General features: G+C 43.0%; 4 protein-coding genes across 8 annotated transcripts; 3 read left to right on the plus strand and 1 right to left on the minus strand.

Moving 5' to 3' along the window:
- The first annotated feature begins 292 nt into the window (after positions 1 to 292).
- Positions 293 to 9799, plus strand: LOC133840826 (NADPH oxidase 5). 4 transcript variants are annotated; one of them, XM_062272918.1, is made up of 14 exons: positions 294 to 1246; positions 2885 to 2979; positions 3665 to 3779; positions 3845 to 3942; positions 4864 to 4984; positions 5038 to 5188; positions 5246 to 5456; positions 5521 to 5747; positions 5807 to 7073; positions 8144 to 8474; positions 8564 to 8734; positions 8814 to 9130; positions 9190 to 9286; positions 9348 to 9799. In XM_062272918.1, exons 1-14 carry the CDS (start codon positions 623 to 625, stop codon positions 9543 to 9545), a joined length of 4023 nt encoding a protein of 1340 aa, XP_062128902.1. In that variant the 5' UTR covers positions 294 to 622; the 3' UTR covers positions 9546 to 9799. The 4 variants fall into 4 exon arrangements, with proteins under 4 accessions (XP_062128904.1, XP_062128903.1, XP_062128902.1 ...); XM_062272920.1 differs by lacking the exon at positions 8564 to 8734 and having other exon boundaries at positions 293 to 1246; XM_062272917.1 differs by having other exon boundaries at positions 5038 to 5456.
- Positions 9044 to 14259, minus strand: LOC133840827 (inhibitor of Bruton tyrosine kinase). The gene is made up of 8 exons (XM_062272921.1): positions 13647 to 14259; positions 13008 to 13581; positions 12825 to 12952; positions 12617 to 12760; positions 11903 to 12495; positions 11726 to 11849; positions 10985 to 11666; positions 9044 to 10921 (listed from the first exon to the last, which is right to left on the minus strand). The coding sequence occupies exons 1-8, from the start codon at positions 14075 to 14077 to the stop codon at positions 10016 to 10018; spliced, it is 3582 nt and encodes a 1193-aa protein (XP_062128905.1). The 5' UTR covers positions 14078 to 14259; the 3' UTR covers positions 9044 to 10015.
- A 566-nt stretch (positions 14260 to 14825) lies between these two features.
- Positions 14826 to 22326, plus strand: LOC133840633 (sodium/potassium-transporting ATPase subunit beta-1-interacting protein-like). Of its 2 annotated transcripts, XM_062272575.1 has the most exons (8): positions 14828 to 14927; positions 15798 to 16364; positions 16555 to 16692; positions 16812 to 16892; positions 16978 to 17169; positions 17296 to 17356; positions 18195 to 18249; positions 22165 to 22326. In XM_062272575.1, the coding sequence occupies exons 2-8, from the start codon at positions 16305 to 16307 to the stop codon at positions 22175 to 22177; spliced, it is 600 nt and encodes a 199-aa protein (XP_062128559.1). In that variant the 5' UTR covers positions 14828 to 14927; positions 15798 to 16304; the 3' UTR covers positions 22178 to 22326. The 2 variants fall into 2 exon arrangements, with proteins under 2 accessions (XP_062128558.1, XP_062128559.1); XM_062272574.1 differs by lacking the exon at positions 22165 to 22326 and having other exon boundaries at positions 14826 to 14927; positions 18195 to 20987.
- On the plus strand, positions 22257 to 23629 carry LOC133840021 (ell-associated factor Eaf-like). Its single transcript, XM_062271674.1, has 2 exons — positions 22257 to 22700; positions 22810 to 23629. Exons 1-2 carry the CDS (start codon positions 22257 to 22259, stop codon positions 23326 to 23328), a joined length of 963 nt encoding a protein of 320 aa, XP_062127658.1. The 3' UTR covers positions 23329 to 23629.
- The last annotated feature ends 342 nt before the right edge of the window (positions 23630 to 23971 follow it).

Here is a 23971-nt window from a genome sequence, read left to right on the forward strand (position 1 = left end):
CCCAGACATTTTTATGACAGCCTTTTAGTCACACTGCGATTTCATTCTGGTCGCTAAAACTAAAGCTAAAGCCAAATTGAAATCTTCGAAATTAATGCGATTTTGGCACGTCGAAAGCAAAAAAAAAAAATGAAACTGAACTGAAACGCGTTCCAAGATCCCCACACACTAATACACATAAACAGACAGAGACACACACACATGCACACACTCACCTGCAAGCGAAGTTGAGCCGAGGGCCGACGCACGTCTCGCATTGGGGGCTGCGGCTCGTGTTGCGGGGCTTTCGCTTTCAGTTGCTGCTCGTTGCTGCGTCCGATTGGTGTTGCTTTTTTTCGCTGTCCGCAGTTCGCTGTTCGCCGTTCGCCGCTCGTTCTTCGTTGATCGTTCTTCGCCGCCGTTTGCCGTTCGCTGTTCGCCGTCGTTCGTTGCCGTTCGTTTCTGTTCTCAGCTGTTTGCAAAACGCGAAAGCCAACGGTAAAACACTTAAGCGTAATCGATAAGTCCTTCGATCGATCCTTAAGCCGATTGCGCAAGTGTAAAGTGCAAGTGCTGTAAAAATGTGTGTGTGAGTGATTCAGTATGTGTGACGCGCGCCAATAAGAAGAAGTGAAAAAGAAAAATGGATAACGATTCGCATACACAAGACAATCATCGAGGCTCAGTGTCCTCGAACAAATCACTGGAAATACCCGTTACACCCTCGCGTTCCCCCAAAAAAGTCTCCTTCTCCGACGAGCTTCCCAGCAGCAGCAGCAGTTATACGCCCAGCAGCAATCCAGCAGGACAGCCTGAGGAGCCCAGTGGCGTCAGCCAGGTGCTGCAACAGGCTGTGCAGTATTTGGAGCGTATGCATGGCACACATGATTATACACAGAGCAAAGAGGAAGTGTTTGAACAGTTAACCCCAGCAGCAGTGCTCGACTTGGATGCAGTGTCTGTTAAAATGGAATCCCCCAGGCTATCGGCCACCTCACCCAGCATACTCATCGCTGAGCCAGCCAATGGGAATGGAAATGCTAGTGACGCGAATGGTGGTTACGGCAAGCAGGAAATGCTGGCGTATGAGCCGCAATCGAATTTGTACATGGAACGATACAAGCTTAATTTAGATAAAAACTGCAGCTCTATGGAGCTGGAGGCGCGACGGGAGAAACAGCGCTGGCTATTGATATCGGAGTGCAGTGCTCGCTTCGGCGAGGGAAAACACACAAGAGAAGCGTTCCGCAAACTGTTTCTGGATGAGGTATGAATAGGTGTTATCAATGTGTTACCTTTGTTAATTACGCCGAGACATATCAATGAACTATGCAAATGATGAAGAGAACTTGAAATCCCGGAACGTATTTTCCCCATCTTATCGTTTTTAGTCTCTCTTTAACTTTCGTACTCTCTTGCTTTGTGGTTGTTTTTGTAATTTGACCTTGTGCTACATATTTTCTGGTCCTTTACCCGCTGCCAAAAAAAAAATAAACTTGTTTTTTTGTTATTTTGATTTATGCCGTTTTCGTCTTCGTTGCGCTCTTCTCTCCCTCTCTCTCTCTCTCGGTTGGTTTTTTGTTGATTTTTATGGGTCTCAAGAAAGCTGTCCAACCAGTCCCAGCGTCAGTTCCAAGCCAAAGTCAGAGCCAGGCCCAAAGCACTCATGCTCATCTGTTAAATATGCACATTTTTCATCTTGCCGGGCAGCGGCTATCTGTCGTTGATCTGCCGATCTTCCGATCTGCGATCGAGTGTGACCAATGGATACATGCATAGCATCGAACACTGTTGTCCCATATGCAGACTGTGTAAATCGTGCATCTGAATGCCATTAAATATGTATACTAATAAGCATTTAATTAATGCTAATACATACTTACTATACAATACTTCATACGAGTAATTTCCCCATTCCACCAACTTCCCACATGGGTTAAGGTCAACCATCTGCCTTTGTCTATCTTTCTCTAGCCAAACGAATCAATCAGGTCTTTGATTATGTTCTCGACTGGGAAAGTCTATAAATCTGCCTCCCACTGTGATCGAATGTAAACAAGTGTTTGTTTAAATAACAATGATAACAAAACAGTGAGCACTCGCTAATTGCTGCCATTGTTGAGGTGTGAAATGGCCAGATATTAAAAATAATTTCATGTTGAGCTGAAATAATCAACAATAAGTGAGTCTCTAAATTGCTTACAATCAAAATGTCAAGTGATTTTTGAATGAATTAACAATTAGTTAATGTCGAAAGTAAGCAATCGAATTTGATTGATATGAAATCATTTGAATTTCATTATTAAATAAATTCCCTAATTAAGGGGTACATAGTTTCGAGTTAATTTTTCATTTTATTAAATTATTCTTTTTAATTTACAATATTAATATGCACTTTATTAAGAATTGTTTAACTTTTTGTTTGCTGAACATAAATAATTAAAAAACAAGTTTGTCCAGTAGAATTTAAAAGTTTTCTTATCTGCAATAAATATGAGCACGTAATAAAAATATTTTTAAATATATTACTAATTAATTCAGCTTATAAATGAATTGGATCAATTTATATTTTTTATGTGTATATTGGAATATATAATATTTATTTAAATATGTATGTGAATAAATATTTTATTTAATTTTTTATATGTATTTTTTTTAGATATAAGTATTTATGATCGTTGTATCCACTTTCAATTTATTAGTAACTTAAACCAGTTAATTTGATTTAAATTTTAAAGGTTATATGTTAATTCAAAGAATTCTTACACTAAGAATTTTATATGAAGGTTCTTCTTAGCAAGTATTTACTGTAGCACTTGAATTAATTAGCACATTTGGTCAGCGTCGATTTGCACACAAATAAATATAAATTTATTTTTCTTACAAATTGTTCATTTATTTACAGGAATTTCAGCAGAAGCTCTTCCAACTCTTTGATCTGGAACGTAATGGATATTTACTACAAGATCGCTGGATCGAGCACCTGAAGGGTCGCCTCACGTAAGTACGTGGGATTGGCCAGATGAAGTTATCTGGCATCCAGTTCCCAGCCGCTTATTTGGCGTTTTTTTTAAAGAGGTGCCAAAACAATTAGCCCGATGCCAGCACAAAAAGCTGTCTCCGTACTGATTTCATTCCCAAGCACACGCAGTCTCCACTTGCCTTGTGGTTGTTGTTGTCGTTGTTGCTCTAGTGCTGTCCAACTGCTGCGTGCTCCAGGCGGAGGCATTCCAGCTGCGCCAAGCTGAGAGAGCTGCTACCAAGCCAGGCAGCTGGCTAGCCAACGAATGCCAGCACTGCACTTTGCACGCCAACGGGCAACGGGCAACGGCGATGCCATCGCCAATGGTGATGCTATCTGTGTTGTATGTTAACATATACAACAGCTAACATAGTCCGCATGCCGTTGCCTCCCCACCGCACCTCACCGCACCTCCTCTCCTCTCCTCTGTTAGTTGTTGTCCGGGCCTGGCAGTGACTGTCACTGGCCTGCCTGTCGTAATGAAGTCATTCAAATACAAATATAGCGTGTCGGGCGCGGGAGTTGGAGTTGGAGTCGGCAAGCTGCAGTTTGCAGTTGCACTAGATGCTGTGCTCCAGCTTCAGCTTCAGCTTCAGCTTGTTACCGGTAATGGCAATGCTAATGTTAATACCAAGCTCTGTTTTTTTCTCTTGACTTTGACAGCGACGATCGGCAAATGGACTTTGCTGAGCAAATTGAATCTGTGGCCTATGTCATCTGCGGCGATAAGAGCCAAGTGAGCTTTAAGAACTTTCGCGATATCTGGCATACCCGAGGCGTAAGTGTCACGCCCACTTTACAAAAGTATCTCGACTTAAACACTCTATTGAAAATACTTCACAGATATTGGACAAACTCTATCGCTTGATTGACAACGATGGCACGAATCTGATATCAACCAATCAAGTTATGGAGTTCATATCGCATTTAACCAACTCCAGGTGAGTTCTATTTTCAGCCAAAGCATTGATTATATAACCGTAAATGAAGCAGGTTTCATCGGGAACATTTGATTAGAATAGCAATTGTTTTACCATGATAAAAAAAAACTTGATCTCACTCATACTTGAAATATTCCTTTATTCAAGCGACAAACTTGTTTTCGTGGCGACTCAATTTTTATTCAATTTACTAAGAATCTGCGTTCAAAAATGTTTTAATTACCACAATATGAACATATACTTAGTACATTTAAAAGTTGAATACCTGCTAAAAGGGGTTGCATTATGCCTAACCCGTATTCAACTATCTTCCACTCCCTAACAATGTTACAATTTAGAATTTGGGAGGTAGAAGGCAGTTGATTAATCAAATTTATTATATTGCTCCATCCATTTGAGCTAGGGTTCGCGAAATTTTTGTCAGATATGGTAACTGGGAAGTTTCTTTCTGTCTTCAAAATGAGGAAAATTCACCAACTTCCGAATTATAAAGTTAAGCATTTATGACGTGTTCCGATCTACACTAAATGGAAACTACTTAATTTAATAAGTATATCGCATTGCTCAAAATTAGAGCTTGCTAATAACTGTCAAAAGATTCAGCGCGAGAATCTCATTGAGTTTTTATCATCCGAGAGATAGATTTCGTTTGTTTTCCAGTGAAAAAATGATTGGCCTGTTGGTGATTAATTTTAAGTTTTTATCAGAACTATGTTGACATTTATTTCGTCTGCTTTTACAAAAAACTAAAGATTTAGTATGGACAGCTTTGTTGACACTTGATCAGCCATGTGATCCAGTTGTCAATCTCAGAAGATTAGCCTCTCGAGTGCGTCACCCTTATCTAACCTTTTTTACATACGAAACTTACATATGCATATTTATATATTTTATGACTTTTCTTCCACTTTTGTTCTCAAGACCCCGCACTGGCTTTGACAAGAGCTCTTTAGCTCGACTGGAGCAGCTCTTTCGCAACACTGTGGGCAATGATCAGGAAATACGACGCGAGGAGTTTCAGAAAATTGTCACCTCCAAGAATGTAGGACAATTTCTCTATATTTTACATTTCAGTGAAATAATTCTTCTTTTTAGCCCTTTTTCACAGATCGCGTATTCCAAATCTTTGACAAAGATAACTCGGGTTCGATATCTCTGCAGGAGTTTATAGATGCCATACATCAGTTCTCAGGACAATCCGCTGATGATAAGATACGCTTTCTGTTCAAGGTCTACGACATAGATGGTGAGTTTTCTTTGATAGACTTAAAAAAGTTCCTTAAACATCGAAACTATTTTGCAGGCGATGGCCTTATACAGCACAAAGAGCTGCACGATGTGATACGACATTGCATTAAGGAGAATGGCATGGAGTTCTCCGAGGATCAGATTGAGGATCTAACCAGCGCCATGTTTGAAGATGCCGATCCGCATAACAGCGGCGAAATCACCTATGAAGCACTCAAGAATCAGCTGCACAAGCACGGAGGTTTGCTTGAGAATCTCAGTATTACGTAAGCAGTGTCAACTCTGCGATTAAAGATCACTTTTAAGTTTCCTCCCTTCTCTGCTACTTAGCATTGATCGCTGGCTGGTGCCCATTGCAGAGGAGGTGCCGGCGAGCAAGAAGACTGGAGGATTGTGGAATAAAATACCTCACCAGCTGACGCTGGCTTACATGAAGAACAATCAGGTGTTTGTCTCCTATCTGTTCTTCTACATTGCTGTCAATTTGTGTCTCTTTATCTCGCGTGCCATTCAATATCGCGAAAGCAACGGCTTCGTCATCATTGCCAGAGCTTGCGGTGAGTTGTTAAGACATCCCAGATTACTCAAACCATTAACCAATCATTTTGCTCTGTAGGACAATGTCTCAACTTTAATTGCGCCTGGGTTTTAGTTTTAATGTTAAGGCATTCATTGACTTATCTACGCTCGCGAGGATTATCCTCGTTTCTACCACTGGATCATCATGTCTATCTGCACAAGCTGACGGGCATCACAATCTCGGTGTTTAGCTTGGTGCACACTATAATGCATTTGTTCAATTTCTCCATTATTGTGATCAACGATCCTAAGATCAATGCTGGTCATTACACCATTACGGAATGGCTGCTCACTGATCGTCCTGGATTGTTTGGCCTCATCCCTGGCTGTGCTAATCCTACAGGCGTGGCACTCTTGACCATTTTGCTGGTTATGTTTGTTTGCTCTCAACCGTTTGTGCGACGCAAGGGCAGCTTCGAGATCTTCTACTGGACCCATCTGTTGTATGTGCCCTTCTGGATACTGACGTTGTTCCATGGCCCCAACTTCTGGAAGTGGTTTCTGCTACCGGGACTGGTGTACTTCGTGGAGCGTGTGTTGCGCTTTGTCTGGATGCGTGGCGAACATGGCAAGACGTACATTAGTTCGGGTCTGCTGCTGCCCTCCAAAGTTATCCATTTGGTCATCAAGCGGCCGTACAATTTCAACTTTCGTCCGGGCGATTATGTGTTTGTCAACATTCCAGCGATTGCCAAATACGAGTGGCATCCCTTCACCATCAGTTCGGCGCCCGAGCAAGAGGACTACATGTGGTTACACATACGCACCGTGGGCGAGTGGACAAATCGCCTGTATCGCTACTTTGAGCGTGAGCAGCAAAAGCTGCATAAAGGTGACGTCAATCAGCATATGCACGCGATTCCCACGCCCAGTTTTATGCTGCTGAATGAGACACGTAATCCCGCCATGGCCGACAAGACGCGGCTTTCGCAAACGCAAACGACAACGCCGCAAACGGATTTCCTGGCACGCAACATGGCCAGCATCACTTTAAATGCACCCACGCCACCTCAGCGTCCACCGCGGCAACATCGCAAGCTGGCGGCAAGTCCTCCAGAGGCTGCAAACACCACGGGAGTCAATCGTATACGCAGCATTAAGAAGTCACTCCAGCGCACCTTCTCTCGCAAGGAGACGGCTGAACCAAAGCCAAAACCCAACCAGGTTACTGGTATTTCGAATGGTGCTTTCGTTGGGGATGCCGGCGAGCGGGAAGATCTAAGCATGAAGCAACGGCCGCTGGAGAAGAGCATCTCTTTGCCCGACATTAGCATGAAGAGCAAGAAGCGAAGTCGACTCAAGGCGTAAGTAGAGGGGAATAGAAAGAACTTTTTATACCCGCTACCCATAGGGTTGAAGGGTATTATAACTTTGTGCCGGCAGGAAATGTATGTAACAGGTAGAAGGAGGCATCTCCGACCCTATTATTTAGTATTTATATTCTTTATCAGCATCAACAGCCGACACGATCTAGCCATGTCCGTCTGTGTGTCTGTCCTTCCGTCCGTATGAAACACTGGATCTCAGAGACTATAAGAGATAGAGCTATCAGAGCTATCATTTTTTTTCGACAGCATCAAAAAAAATCGAATAACAAGCGTAATTTTAAAGCTAGAGTTTTGGTATATATAATAATTACTATAGTAGTTATTATATAGTAGTTAATTTGGTTGCGATCAGATAAAAATTGTGGAAGTTATTAAAGAAATACTTTTGTATGGGCAAAAACGCCTACTTACTAGGGCTCTTGGTTGCTTTGGCCGACAACATGGTACATTTATATGTACTACCATGGTACGTGGTACATATGGTATATTTTGAATGGTGTACTATTTCGATATACCAAACATACCATTTGGCATATTTTTAGTATTTTCGGTAGATTTTGAAAATAATACCGCAGTATTTTGCCTTTATTAAAAATTGATAGCGGGTATCTCACAGTCGAGCACACTCGACTCTAACTTTCTTACTTGTTTGATATGAGGATGCTTTACAATTTTAGTTGAATTCTATTATGTTAGCTGCATTTGCAGGTATCTCACACTAAATCGCAGATTTATCAAGCAAAGGGTGTTTTACAGTCAAAACTCAGAGTAAACTTTCTTATTTTAATTGGACTTACAATAATGGATTGAAATAAGCACACTTTACTGTACATCCAATCTTCTAATCTGTTTTATTTGGTATAGATAATAAATTACACATTTATCAAGAAATGAAAGGGTCTCTCAAAGTCAATACTTTCGAGTAAACTTTCTTACTTTTGTGTTAACTACAATATTAACCTTAATTGTATGATAAGCAAATCGTCGTCAAGCCCACTCCCCTCTAACTTTATTTCTATTTTACCCCTTTCATGGCTTCTTTGCAGCCTGCGCGCCTTGGGACGCTCAGAATCGGAGCGCGCCTTTGATGACAAGCGCATGCTACGCGCTCGGCACAACAGCGTGGGCTTGGCCTACCTTAGTCCGCAGAACAAGTCGTTGGCGCAGAGTTTCCGCTACATGCGCAACAAGCCCACAATCATTGCATTCAAGACGCCCAGCGTAGAGCAATGTGATCTCCAATTGGCGACCACAGGGGAAACCAACGGCGAGCACGGCATGGCAGAGCAAGGACGTGTCTCACGGGCAGAGAGTGCGTCAGACAACAAGTTGCAGTTGACACGACTTAGCGTATCCACGGATGACAGGCCGTTGGAGGTGAGTGTCTGCTGCCTTAAGCAAGCTAAACTAACTTAATTTAAGATTAAGTCCTAATGATAATCCCCTACCCTCCTACCACCTCTAAGGATAACACTCACATGGGCGCGGGTTGCAGAAAGTCACGCTTGCGTCGTCCCACATTTCTGCGCACGTTGTCCACATCCATAACAAATCGGTCCAACATGGGCAACGGTGGCATTGGCAGTTCCACAACTAACAGCGGTAGCAAGGTCACACTCGATGCGGGCGTCATGGAGGTTTGGGTCACAACACATACAGACACACACACACACCACACATACACATATGCATAATGCTAATATTTTGTGCTTCCAGATCTTTATTGATGGCCCATATGGTGCACCATCGAGCCACATCTTTGGTGCTCAGCATGCGGTGCTCATTGGCACAGGAATTGGCGTGACGCCTTTTGCATCCATACTGCAGTCGATTATGCATCGCTACTGGAAGGCGCGGCACAGTTGTCCACGCTGTCAGTTCGAGTGGGCGAGCGAGATACCCAAGTCTGTGATGAATCTGCGCAAGGTGGACTTTTTCTGGATCAATCGGGATCAACGCTCGTTCGAGTGGTTTGTCAATCTGCTGTCGCAGCTGGAGATCGAGCAGGCTGAGTTAGGTGGCGCCATGGAGCGGTAATTACACACGAAACTTTTTACTTTTACTGTTCTCTCAAGTTATCCTTTCTCTTTAGATTCCTGGACATGCACATGTACATTACAAGCGCGTTGCAGCGCACGGACATGAAGGCGGTGGGTCTGCAACTTGCGCTGGATCTGCTGCACGAGAAGGTATTATAGAAGAACCACTTCGAACTGCCAAGAGTTGACTATATCTTCTCTATTCCCTTAGGGTAAACGAGATCTGATCACTGGACTCAAGACACGCACGAATGCAGGACGACCCAACTGGGACAAGGTGTTCAAGCAGCTGCAGGCACAGCAGAAGGGCAAGGTTACGGTCTTCTATTGCGGACCGCCTCAGCTGGCGAAGACGCTGCGCGTCAAATGCGATCAGTATGGATTCGCTTTTCGTAAGGAGTGCTTTTGAGATTAGAATCCTTTGCATTCACAATGTTTATCTCATGTTTTTTTTTGGGTTTGGTATCTCGTTTTCCCAATCTAAGTAGTACCATAGTATATCCACTTATATATATATATATATATGCTGTATTTATTTGTCCTGTGTCTCGTATTTGTCTGTGTCTTTTGTATTGTCCACCAACTTGTAAATATCTTATATATCACTATAAAGTAGAAAACACATGATTAATTAATTAATAATAATAAAATGTTGTTACTCAATGTGTGTTTTGTCCCTCTGCGCTCCCCCTCCCCAACAAACAAACCCACACAACCAAAATTAATGCACCCTTTTCCAGGTGGATCGGAGTTCTACATCTAAGCGTCTGCCATGGCCGGAGACGCCACGTCTTTATTCTGCACTTGTCAACAAAAATTAAAAATTCAAAAACAAATCTTCACACACTCACACTTAAATCAGTTAATAAATGATTTAGTTCAATGCCTTGACCAGGTGCTGAAATTGATGTCACTTGGTCGAGACTTGCGCTCAATGGTGATAGTTTCGTCGTCAATTTTGTCCACGTTGTAGAACTCACGCAGCTCGGCAATGGCCGTCTCCTCAATTTGAGTTTGGACTAGAGATTTGTTGCGCATGCGCTCGTAGCTCTCGCGCTGCCTACGCTCATCGGCTAGAATCTTGGAGAAGCTATTGCTCTGATCTGCTGACACTGTTGCAGGCGTCGCCTGTCCACGCATCATATTCGCAAACGAGGTGGGATCTGCGCTGCTGCCCGTGGCAGCTGACGAGTTAAATGCTGGCTCTGGGTAGGTGGCAGGCGAGTTGCTAGAGATGCCCCAAGCATTGGGCACCACCACGGGGGTTGTGTTCAACTCCAACGTTGCTGAGCTGCTGGCGCGCCAACTCTGCGACTCAGAGGATAAGCGCTTGCGCTGCTTTTGCGACAACTTCTGGGACTGTGGCATCAGTGTGCTGAGATCCAAGTTGTAGCTCTTGCTTATGGGTGTGCTGGCCTCCGTTGGACTATCGGGCATTGGTGGCGTTTGTTCCTTTACTGGCGTCCGTTCCGTAAAGCTGCGAGGCGACATAACAACTAGTTCTGGGCTTGGCTGATCCTCTTGCTTCAGGACATTGTTCACCTTGAGTGCCGTCTCTGCCAGCTTGCGTTTTTGTTCCTTTTTATCCACGACACGCGACCAGTTCTTCACCTCGGTTGGCGAGCTGACCTGCGCTGCAGTCTTTTCATCAGCTGGCGATGCAGCGGATTCGCTGATGCTCAACGAACGCATCATGGTAGAGATCGCCTGCTTTTCATAGTGATGTGCATCCTGCTTGTTGTGGTCCTTTTGCTTGTGCCGTGCAGCTTCCTTCAGCTTTCCGTCCTGCATAATAGAAAATACTCTTTTAGCTGGGGTTCAGTTAAAGACAAATTTCAGCAAACTCACCGCACTCATGCGATAGTCCAAATCGACCTCGCAACCATCGACAAAGCTGAGCAACAGCTCATCTTCTATAGCCTCTGAGAAGGGTGTAATTTGACGATAGTCAAACACTGTCTTGAACATCTTTTGGTAATGAGTATTGAGCAGATGCAGCGTGCTTGCATCGCATTGCTCGATGCTGCGATAGGTCAGCACGCGTGCGAGGTTTTGGCAGATGAAGTCAAGACAGCCTTGCTGCAAGAGCTTGCAATTGTACATTGCAGCAAAGTCCAACATTTCGCCGCACTTGCGAATGCTAATCTTGTCTAGAATTAACGATTCACACACATTCTGCAGCGATTCAATAAAATACTGATCGCATAACGTTATCATATTGTAAAGAAACGTTTCCGAATAGTTTTGCTTGCAAAATGCCTCCGTATCCAAACTGTATAGATAATCGAGTATGGGCTCCAAATACTCCAAGGGAACGCTTTCAAAGTTAACAGTCGTGCGCTCTGCCCAGGAGTGCATGAACATCATCTCGAAGTACTCGAGTCGTGCCACCAAAACGCATTTGTGCGCCTCCAGTACTTCGCCCTCTTCACAAACGATGCGCACATCATAGAGCTCTGGGAAATCCGTGCGATGCATTCGACTAAATCGCTGTCTGTTGGGTAGTGGAAACTGCTGTTCCGATATGTAACTGCAAGCAAAAGGAATCACAATTATTCGAGGTCATCTAAATAGTCTAACAAAGCTTACCTCTGCACATATTTGGCAAGTTCTTGAAGCTGAAACTTGACTAAATGTGCGAGAAACATTTCACACACTCGACTGCGCTTTTGTGGCTTGTTCGGACCCAGACTCTGCTGTATGCAGTCGATATCTAAAGAAAGCAGGTTATTATAAAGTGTTACCAATCGTATTCAACTCCCTTACCATCCTCCGTTGGCCAGTAGTTGCTGTAGATGTGCTTCAGCACTAGTTCAAACATTTTCCCCGTCAAATTGTCAAAGTTCAAATAGACATTTTTATCCAGATAGCAACGTATCAATTCACGCAGTCCTGGTGCCCGGCTAAAGATGATAAACTTGTGCGCGGCAAAGCGTTCGCCATCCACATGCAGCACAACATCATGCACCGCATCCGAATCGCAGGTGTCGTGATAGAGCTTTTTGAAATGATGCTCACGTCGGGGCAGCGCTGGCTTGCGGAAGTACTTCATGTGCGACTCTTGGAGCACAGCAAATGAGGAGAAACTCTCATCGCAAACAATGTCTACAGCACGATCAATGTTTGGCACACGCTGCAAATCGATTCGCACATAGTGTTCCCTAGAGATTTCCGTGCGATTCTGATCGTTATTCTGCCAGATGTCCATGTTGTGCTTGGGCTTCTCTTGACTGCCAGCGGGAAAGGCAAGCTGATTGCATTTGCCTCGATAAACGCAGCCATCGGAGAGTATTAAAACTTGATTGCACTTATATAGGATCTTCTTCACCTGCGGCAAGCGAATCGGAGAGAAATTGCAGCTGTAAAGCAAATACAAATTCCAATTAGAATAATAATTTGTAGAAAAACCAACAACAAAAGGCAGCTTAAACAATATTTGCCGTAGTTAATTGCACAGCAGTGGACTGCAGCTGGACTTACTTGTAGAACTGTTGCGTATTCTCGTACCAGAGGAACACTACATTCGTCTCCGTCAACATTAAGAGTTTGAGCGCTGCAGCGGAGCCCTTAGTGGAGTTCTTAATGTTGCCACCCATCACCGCAATGCTCTTGAGATCTTCGTAGCTAAAAAAAACAGATAGTAGCTCGGTTAGGGATAGATAAGATATTTGTTATTCAAAACTCTCACTTGGGCGTCTTTATTGTTCTTGTCTTGTCCGCGTAGAACAAGAAGATTAGCTTCTCCGTTGTGTAGACCACAGTGGCTGCATTGTTGGCCTCCACAAAGTTAATGGACGTTCGATCCGGCAGCTTCATCTACAATTTAATTGGATATTTAGTCAGGTACTTAATTCTGGTGTATTCTACGTGCCAATGTTGGTGCTTGTATCGTCTTTGTCTGCGAACTGATGCCAAACTGCCCCTGATTGGCGCCCCAAACATAAATGCACTTGGCGCTGTAGGCAATAGAATGATGATCACAGGCTATGACACGTAGCAAATCGCTGGCACCTTTGTCACGTAGAGAAACAACTTCCTTGAACGTGGCCAGACTTTCACCAGCGTCACGCACGCCCAGCTGATGATTGTCGTTGACACCGCTGGCAAAGACTAGTGAACGATTCGTGAGCAGCAGCGAATGCTGTCTGGAGACGCTGAGGCAGATGATCTGTTCATTGGCTTGCTTCAGTGGCACTTTGACACGCTTGGGCGCAGGTAAGCTGTTCTCCACACCAATGCCCAGCCTGCCGCCCTTGCCATGACCTACGGCATAGAGGTGACCCTTGCTGTCGAGGAAGAGACTGTGGTAGGCGCCAAGCGCCATGCGTTCGATCCACAAATTTGATTTGCGAAAGAAATCCACCGCCTGCGGTGAATTGGTGTTCTGTTCATTGCCGATGCCTAGATTGTAGTTTTTATTCGAGCCCCAGACAAGGATTTCGTTTCTGCCAGCCAAGGAAGAAAGGATTAAGCATGACGTGGCTGCGCATTTATGATGGGAGCTACTCACTGGGACGTAACAGTTGGCTCCACATCCCACTTTCGGCAAATGGCTTGCAGCGGACAGCGAGTGTCTTCGTCCAGCAGCTCTAAACTGGCGCCATAGCGCAACAGCAGCACAGCGCAATCGATGCAGCCGTAGAACAATGCTCGATGCAATGGACTGCTTCCGGACTCGTAGTCGCGTTCGTCAATGTGCGCACCGTGATTGAGCAGCCACTCTAGTATTGTGTAGCGTGCCACGGAGGCACACATATGCACGGCGGAGCGGCCAAGATAGTCGCGTATATTATTAAAATTTGCGCAGGTTTTGGCGATAAATGCGGCAAGTTTTTGATCGTCAATAGAGCGTTTTGTAATTGCCGCCGTAATGCTGTTGCCATGCTCACGTTGCCTGCACTTGGCTGTGCAGTCGTATTCCTGATTTTTTATAGCTGACATACGGATTTTGTTGAAATTGAAATTGCCGGAGAATTGCACTTTCACGGATATTGCGATTGCGGCTGCGACTGTTTTTGCTATTATTGTTGTGGTGTTGTAGTTGTTATTGTACTTGTTGTGAAGCAGACTAAGAGTATCGATACTTGGAATTCGTCAGCAAGAATTGTTTTTCGCTTTGAAAAATAATTACTAATGATCTGCACAAAGATATAAAGCTAAAAGTCAAACCATGTTATCAGCTTATTACGAGCATACATGCAACATAATTACAATTTAGCAAAATTGTGAAATTATATTATCTATCGACAACAACATAAAGATACTTAAAAATACTTGGGAATTTTATCTGAAAAACTATTGTAATAGAATAATTTATATATTTGCAGCATTTTTTTTACAAAAACTGTTATTTGTACATGTAATTTGATTGAGCAACCTTTAAAGTAATTATTTTCAAAAACTGTAATTGTAAAAAAGTAATTATTTAAAAAAAAAGAACCAAATACCAAACAGCCGTTTCGAATATTGCGCCTTTATAAAGTCAAATTTAAAAGCGTGTTAATGGGTTTTAAAATAATATTTACACATAGATGTTAAATAAAATTGTTATAAAAATATCTTTTTTATTAAGAAATGAAGACTGAGGTTATATAAAAACAATAATTTCTTTAAAAGCAATATTTAATATTAATATTTTTATGTGGAAAACATCGATATTTCCCATGATTAATCGATGTACAAAAACGTTAAAAATAATCGATAGATCGATAGTGCCATCGCTGTTGCTCCACCTCTAGTTAGTTAGTTGTTGCATGCACCGCGTTACGGGGGAGCTCCGCGCACTTGCTACGTAAGAAAGGAAGAAAAGGGTGTTAATTATTGATAAAAAGAACTAAAAACAGCAGTCGCATATTATGTAAATGTAGGAACTCAATAAACGAACTTTAAACATAACGAAGTGACTGAATGTGTGATTCAATGATTACACGTATGAGTGTGTGTGTGTGATTTGTGGTGCTCCTGTGTCCCAAGCGGAAATCAATTGAAATTGAGTCATAAGCCAGAAGTTAAACGCGTCATACACCGTTTGATATCCAAACAGTCACTACGACGTATTGTGTTGTCATAGGCATTAATTTGATTAATAGCGCACAAATTGAATTAATATGCAGAACAACAACTTTATAAATATCCACATACATCTGTTTCCATATAAATACGCGTTTACATATGCTACTTTTTGTGCGTGTGTGTGTGACCTGTGTTGTTTGAAAATGAACTGATAGCAAAAATAGCGTTGGTGTGCAACTCGCTCATCTTTATTAATTAATTAATTACTTGACCCGGGCACTGGCACTGAAACTGGCCGAGTATGTGAGCGCTAATAGCTTGAGAATTGTTTAAAACAGCACACATTGTGTATACAACAACAGCAAGAAGCATGAACAGAAGAAAAGCAATGAAATAGTTCGCGTTAAGTTCGTGTGCACGTAATACTTGTGCACACACACATACACCTGCATACGTGCATGTGCTCATATACTTGTACATATGTATATGTATGCATATAGTTTACGTAGAGATATGCTGCGAATGACGAGTGTATGAGTGAGTGAATGTGTGCCTGTGTATGTTTGTTTGTGTATTTATGCGAGACACAAGTTTCTCTCGGTAGCTGCTGCTGCTCATTTCGTTTTAATTTCTTTTTATTTACTTTTAGTTCACACAGATCAGGTTTTGCTACGAGCAACGCCAGCCGACGTCGACGTCGTCAACGAAGCCGAAGTGTAGTCCAAGTGCAGTCCGTAGTCCTCGTTGCAGCTGCATTACATTTCTTCGTCTCCCTTTTAACATATTTATTCTAAGGTGCGAAAGAGAACAAGTGGCCAAGCAGGTTGCACTCTACACACACATTCACGAACACACAAACACACTCGGACAGGCTGCATGAAGTAGAACATAAAACGTAAAACGCATCCCCGGAAATGCCAATAGAAAGAACAACAACAGATAAAAAGCATAAATAAGGCAAGCGATTAAGGCGATCAAACCAAAAACCCACAAAACAACAAAGAAGAACAAATAACTGGGCAAGCAGAAAGAGCAAGCAACAGTGTTAGAGTGGAGCAGATGCAGCTTTCTGCACTGAAGTTGCTGCACTCACACACACACACCGACGCACACCTAATCTTTGGCACAAATTTCTGAATGGAATAATTATGTTGTGATGGGCTCGTGCTCGTGTACACGGCGACACTTTCTGCTGTCAATATGCTTCCTGCAAATGGTAAGCAATAATGCCTTTTGATTGTGCCCTGACCTGTTTAGAAAATTATATCACTAATTTCGTTTTTTTTTTTTATTCTTTTCCATTTATGATATATGCCTAATAACAATGTGTGCTATCTGTTCGTCAAAAATTGGATTTGTTGCCCCCTTCGAACCAAACAAAAACAAACAAACAATCAACACTATAGATAACGATTATCGAACGCCAGGTATTCGACTTTCTCGGATACATGTGGGCGCCCATATTGGTCAACTTCTTTCAAATACTGTTTATAATATTTGGCTTCTATGGCGCATATCATTTTAGAATCAAATACATCATAACCGTAAGTACACACGTGCTCGTCCTCTCTCCCTCTCTCTTGCACACACGCTTATCGATGTACGATTAGGCGATAACGATAACCCCAATTTCTCATTCTTTGTTCTATTTTTTTTTGGTCAGTATTTGCTATGGATGTTTGTGTGGATTGGCTGGAATGCGTTTATGATATGTTTCTATTTGAATGTCGGCAGCCTGGATAGGGTAAGTAATTGGGGTCATCTGATGCTTCCTCGCAACTAAAGTGCACATTTATCGAAATGTTGTAACACTTTATCGTTTCGTTTAGGAAAGCGATTTACTCAACATGGGCACGGGCAGCGTGTCGTGGTTCGAGGCGAATGGTTATGGCTGCAAGCCCACCTACAATATTACCGCCGATGATCCATTTCGTCCCCTACGCCCGGAGCGTGTCGAGGACTGTCTGCTGGACTATACACTCGTTGAGGTCATCCACTCTGGTGTACAGTGCGCGCTGGCGGTGAGCATTAATCAATTTAAAGTGCTCCAAATTGTTATAAATTATAATGTATGCTCTACTCCCACTTCCCATTCCCATATGCCCCATTCCCGTTACGCCAATTGTCCAATCTCTGACCATATATAGCTGCTGGGTATACTCGGTGCGATTCTAATCAGCTGCATATTTCTCGATGAGGACGACAGATGTAAGTTACACTCGGCTCACATTTGGCACAAATATTCTCGTATATCACTTGTATTATTCATGTGAATCACTAATTTGGTGATGGGCATTATTTGCTTGATTGAGACTGCAAACCGGAAATGTATCCTGACCAAAGGCTTGCAGCCTTTCAATGCTAACAATAGTAGTTATATTCTTGCGTATTTATCTGTGGGTGTTTGCACCTGCCCCTTAACAATTTCCTACTCTCTGCCTATCCACCCTACATTTAACCAGAACATCATTGTAAATATGTCTATTTATACACAACTTTGTAATAATATCCAAAACCTTATCCCAAAAGTGCAGATGACAAAATTATGCCGAATGTTTGTGAAACGAATCGAATCAAAATGAAAACGAAATGAATGTCAAGATATATTGTTAATTTATAGTATTTGTTTTGTGAAAAAAGATAAAATGATATTGATTGTTTTTGTTATGTCCAATCAAACAACCCGGAATGCCTTTATCAATGATTAACCATCGTGTCAAATGTTTCGTGATCAAGAAAAAACTGTTATGCATACCATATACCATATATCATATCATACCATATTTATATGCTCGTAAATCGTACTTCATGTGATTATTTATGTTTATATGTGTCTTTTGTTGTTTTTTTTTGTTTTGTTGTTGTTCAGAGTGAACGCAAACACTCGCCACACATAACCAGAAACAACGAACTATGATTGTGTATTGCTTATAATACAGTTTTTAAGCGCTGATTAATGATAATGTTAATGATGCCATTATATAGAAAACAATTACCATACACTATCCGTAATGTTAAAGCATTTTAATCAATTTCTGGTTTACAGTCGATTTCATGAACGGCGACGCGAAGAGTCCACAGCACACCGTCGTCCATCCAATGTACGTGAGCTATACAAGTATACCGACAACATCTGCAAGCGCCACAATGCAATCAAATAAGCAGCTGCAACTGCAACATCAGCAGCAGCAGCTTCAGCAGCTACAGCTACAGCAGCAGCAACAGCAAAACAACTCACTGCAATTCAATCATCAGCATCAACGACACAACAAATCGAGCAACAACCACAACAACACCAATACCAACAACAACAACTACAGCAATTGCAACAGCTACAATAATACACTCAATAATGTTCACCAGCCACAGCATCAGCCTCTAGCAGACACAGCAATTAACCATAACGCATACAACCCACATTTAACCCACACAAGTGGCAAAAGCGAGCAACTGGCCCATAACAACAGCAGCAGCAGTGGCAGCAACCACAACGTCAGTGGCAACAGTGGCAGTGGCAGCCACAGCAGCGCCAACAGCCATGGCAACGGGCAGAGCAACAACGCCAGCCTCAAACGCCTCAAATCTCAGAGTCGCCATAACAACGAGAGCAGCCAGATACAGACACAGAGCAACAACAACAGTCAGAGACGCAAGCGTCTCTATCAGTCCAAGGCAAATCCCCTCAACTCGGTCAGTCCCATGTCCATGTCGCCGCAAAGCGCACAGACCACGCCCTCTTTGTCCTATGCCTCGCTGCAGAACTCCAATCCGCAGCTGGCTGCCTCGCTGAGCAACAGCAACTATAGCATCTTTCATGCCGCCAACAGTGGCGCCACCGGCGACACTAGCAGCGCCACCAGTGGCCACTTTGCCCGCATCCACCACAAGCCGAAGCCACCCAAGTCTCAGCCAGATGTGAAGTACACACAGATGGCTCTCGATCGTTTGTCCCGCAATCTAGAGGAGGACGAGGACAACTTCTCGCTGCAGCACTTGACGCCCAGCGAGAACGGTGTTACCTATGTGCCCTTCCAGAGTCCCACGCCCAACAGTTTGTTTGTGGGCGGCAACGAAAGCAACAACAACTCTGGGCCACCGCACATTGTCTTCAACTCGTTCCACGAGTCCCACTCTAGTCCCCACAACAACAACCAATATTCCTTTGAATCCCAGCCCAAGTCTTTGCCCTTGGTTTCGGGCTACTCGCCCAGGCTGCAGCATCGCAGCTACCTTGGCGGCAAGCAGCTGCCACGTCCCACACAAATTCCGATGCCCACGGTGCCCATTCACAGTTGCCATGGCGTAGAACAGGAAACGTTGGCGCTTTCGCCACCGCCACCGCCTGCACCACGTCCACACATCTTTCAGCCTCGACTCGGTCAGGCGCCCTATCCCGATCTCTCGCCCGAAATCGCCGAGAAATACGCAATGCCCACACAACATGTGCCCGGGTCACCCATGGTGAAGCGTAGCCAGCGTCGTCCCCGTCCGCAACCGGCACAGGCCAATTTCTGCGATCAGATACGAGATGCGCCGCCCGGTTACATTGTGCGCGCCCAGAGCGACGATCGCCTGGACGAGCAGCATCAAACGCAGCTCGCCCAGCAGTCGCAGCAGGCGCCACATGTCAATCGACGCAGTGGGCGAAAGGCTCGTCCACGGTCCTTCTGCAATTCCATTGTGGGCGCCCAGGCTTAGGATGCTCAAAGTGCTTCATTCCTCTTGATTAATTGACCAAAACTTGATAGACTTTTTTTTAGACATATGTATAATATGTAGAATGATGGCGGCTGCTCTCCGCGCTCCACGATCTCTCGAGCCTTTTCGCGATTTGTGTTGCAAAAAAAGACGCTGCCTGCCACGCTCTCTCACTCTCACCTCTCTTCTTCTTTAACTGTCTCTCTTAGACACTCAAGTATGTCCAAGCTTTATTATATGACTGTGTCGTCTCTCTCTAGCTCTAGCTATCTTACTCTCTCACAAACTGTCTATCAATATCTTCTCCAGGTGCTGGGCATTTGCCGCTTGTGTCCCATGTGTTGTCCATAACTAACTCTGTATACTACATTTAGTATGTGTTGTCGTTTTTTGTTGTGGCTAACAGAGATTAAATGTTAGACTATTGCATCGAGATATATTCAATAGGTTAGGAACGCACAGATAGGAACACAATTATGAGTCCTTGTACAGTCCAGTACACACTACACTTCAAGGGCAATGCAAGTCGAAACTTGTTAGAATACGGAATATTGGAATAGACTACCAATTCCTAAGTGAAGCACTGGGAATTGAGTGGTAATTCCATACATAAAGTGATCAAGTTATATTTAATATAATATTTGATTAAAACTTTGCTGTAACTCCCATGAGTGTGCCTTGAAAGCTTTTCAATATTTTGAGTTGGCATTTGAAAACAAATTGCAAATTAAACGCACTCTTGGGAATGAATCAAGTGAACTTTAATTGAAATTTTTAATGATTGGGAAAAACCAATTCAAATGTGAAGCTGACAGAAATGAAATAGCAAAAGCTCAACTGATTACAATTTAAAGTAAAATCGAAAGCTTCAAAACTTGTTTTGTCTTCTATTCCAACGAGTTCCAATTGCAAATCGATTTAATATTGCAGCAGAGAACATTAAGAATAGAAAAAATCAAATTCAAATACGAATAGATAAAGAAATAATATGAATATTCAATTCAAATTTCAATATGAATAGAAAGAAAATATCATGAATTTCCACTTGCATTGCACTTTAAGTGGAAATTAGTTTTTAAGATTAAGCTTTAATTCGGATGCCTTGAAAGAGCCATTAACTAAATTTGTGCAAAGACACATACACACAAAACACACGCATACAAACACATCTTAGAGACTTTCCATGATGGCTTTTGTTTAAACGGTATGAAATGTGATAGAAAAATTGTTACAAAAGCTGCAAAACGAGAAGCTGAATCAAAAAAACAAACGAAAATGGGAGAGAAGCAAAATCGAAACGCAAAGCGGAAAGTCGAAGAATGCCTTCATAACTTTTATGTTGAACTGTGATACTATAAAAACCAAAAAACGATAAAAAGCGAAACTAAACACACACAAACAAAATGTCACAAAACAATTTTTAAAAAAACAAATTATAACAAAATAAGAAACGTTTCAAAAGTACATAAGTGAATCAATTTTGCCAAGACGCAACCAGAATGCCTTTGAAAGTGGAGAAGAATGAAGCGAAAAGCAAGCGAAATCTTCTCTGTGGAACTACGTAATGAATATAAAATACTAGTTGCCTTTTGTTGAGAAATAAATAAATAAATGGAAAGTCCATACAGTTATAGATGCTAGCATCGAGATAAAAGATAAATCTATATAGAGAGATTCGTTATGGTATACTACATAGTATAGTTATATACATACATAAATATATATAATATATATTTGAATTGTTAAGTCTAGAGTTTAAGCATAACACAGAGACACACAAACACTACAATTGCTAATTAGTTACGCCAGGATCGATCGATCTACTATATAGAATACGTATATATATATAAATATATAGTATATTTACAGAACTAAACTAATTTGCGTGTGCCAATTCTTGCAAAGATTTCAAAAAGCGTTTCCAATAAATGTTCATTTACACAAATCTTTTGGCCGCCTTTAACTTTTCCGTACCGTAATATTATCCTCCCTCTTAAGTATCATATATTTATCAACCTATTATCCTATGTATGTAAATCATTCTGGTCAACTGGCTTCATGTAGCGTACTCTAACCCTCCTCTCTCCAAGTAAAGACTGCGACTCCGCCTCAACACTCTTGGTCGCTGTCGAACTGTTTTTTCTGTAGCTAATCCTGTACCATTTAACCGCCTTCAAATCACAACAACAAATATCACAAATAAAAAACCAATCTCTGTCTAACCCCAGGTAACTGCTGCCACTTTAGTTCCTTATAATTCTCTTGATTTGCTTTCGCCTGCACTCCTATTAATCTGAGCTCTGTTCTGTATCCTGCAGTGAAGCACATTAACAAGCAGTCCAAGCATCGCCAGTCGCTGTACTCCATCGAGTACAACAGCAGCGACACCATACGACATCGTGGCGATGTCATGCTGGGCTACGGTGATGGCGATGCCCACGATCAGGATGGCGGCGAGCTGAGTCCCAAGCCGATGACTCCGCGACGTGTCAAGCGGCGCTCGGTCATGGCACGTGGTTCACATGGACGGCAATCGAGCGGAGGTGGCAGCAGCAGTCGGCGTTCCCATCACGGCAGCAGCAACACCTTGCGTTCCAAGCATGGCGGAGGAGGAGGCGGTGGCGGTGCTGGAGACAGCAGCAGTGGGAGCTATGTGAGAAGCAGCACACGCAGCTCACGGAGGAAATATCATCAGAATCCTGTCACGAAGCTGCTCGATCAACAACAACAACTACAGCAGCAGCAACAATATCAACAGCCTCAACTTGGTTCGTTCCATCGCCAGGAGAAGCGTTCGTTGACCGCCTCGAATCTACAGTGCTTCAACGATGACATTGTGAACAACAGCAACAACGTTGCAGCCAGCCAGCTGGGCAGTCTGGGCAAGAGCAATAGTCACTACTATAACAGCTATCGCAAGAACATTCCCCCTCGATCCCATCTACTACAATACGAATGGTCAGGGCATGCTTATGCCCGGCATGGAGCAGCAGGCATCGCCTCCGTTGCCACCGCCACCTCCAGCACCCATTGGAGGTGGTGGCCACTACAATCCGAGCTATCAGCACTCGACCACACACCTCAACGATGTGGGCCATCCCAACGATGAGATGTACAACAATCGACCGCCTTCGGTGCGTTCCAGCTATTCAAATTTCCATGGTTCGCGTCCGCTGTCCACCGCCTACAACACCACCGAGAATGTGTTTGCTGGCCTGAGTGGAGCTAGCGCCAGTCCGCCTCAGGCGCCCTGCACACCACCGCTCTACCAGCAGCATCCACTGCACCAACAACAGCAGCAGCAGCAGCAACATCATCAGCAGCAGCAATCTCAGTATTTGCCCCCCTCCGCCTGTGCCAGAGCCGGCGCCTGCCTATGTGACCGCCCAGCCACATGGCCATATGTCATTCTCGAAGCGCACAGCTTCGAGGGAGAGCATACGATCCATGGCCTTCCTCAACAATGGACCGCCTGCCTATAATCTCAATTATCATACACCGCCCGACTCCGAGACAACCATGTGAACAGTCTAACCAGTGTGTTGCCTATATACCCCATTCAATTGACATCAATCATCCATCCGCATGCGCATCAAAGATCTCGACAATCTATTGAATCACATCACCAACTGGATACACATACTATAACTAGATATTTATATTTAAAGCTGGGCTACAAGCTAGTTAATCATCCAGCCAATGCATTCAGAATATCGCGTCGTACCACAAATCATAAATGTTTAATCTATGTTTAACGTATATCTAAAAAAAACAAAACAAAAACAACAAATAATGTAAGCATAATCTTCTGTCGTTTTACCAAAGTGCCTTTGTATATATTACAACAAATAAACGATTCTTTTGTATTTGAATAATAAATAATGCTTTAGTAACTATTGCATATAAGTTCCTGAATCTTTTTTTTTTAGAATTTGCCACAGGTACGCTTCATGATTTCTTGCAACCTTTGAAGCTACTGCAACTTTTAAGAATAAAGATCTTAAAATGTCTGAGAGTTCTAATAGAATAGAATTCTTCTAAAAACAACTGAAACTTTCTCTTCTAGAAGTGCACAGCTTAAACTTTTCTAGCCTAGACATTTTGGAGCTTCAACTACGTTCTTTC

This window comes from Drosophila sulfurigaster, chromosome 3 (assembly GCF_023558435.1).
Source record: "Drosophila sulfurigaster albostrigata strain 15112-1811.04 chromosome 3, ASM2355843v2, whole genome shotgun sequence".
Lineage (NCBI taxonomy): Eukaryota > Metazoa > Arthropoda > Insecta > Diptera > Drosophilidae > Drosophila > Drosophila sulfurigaster.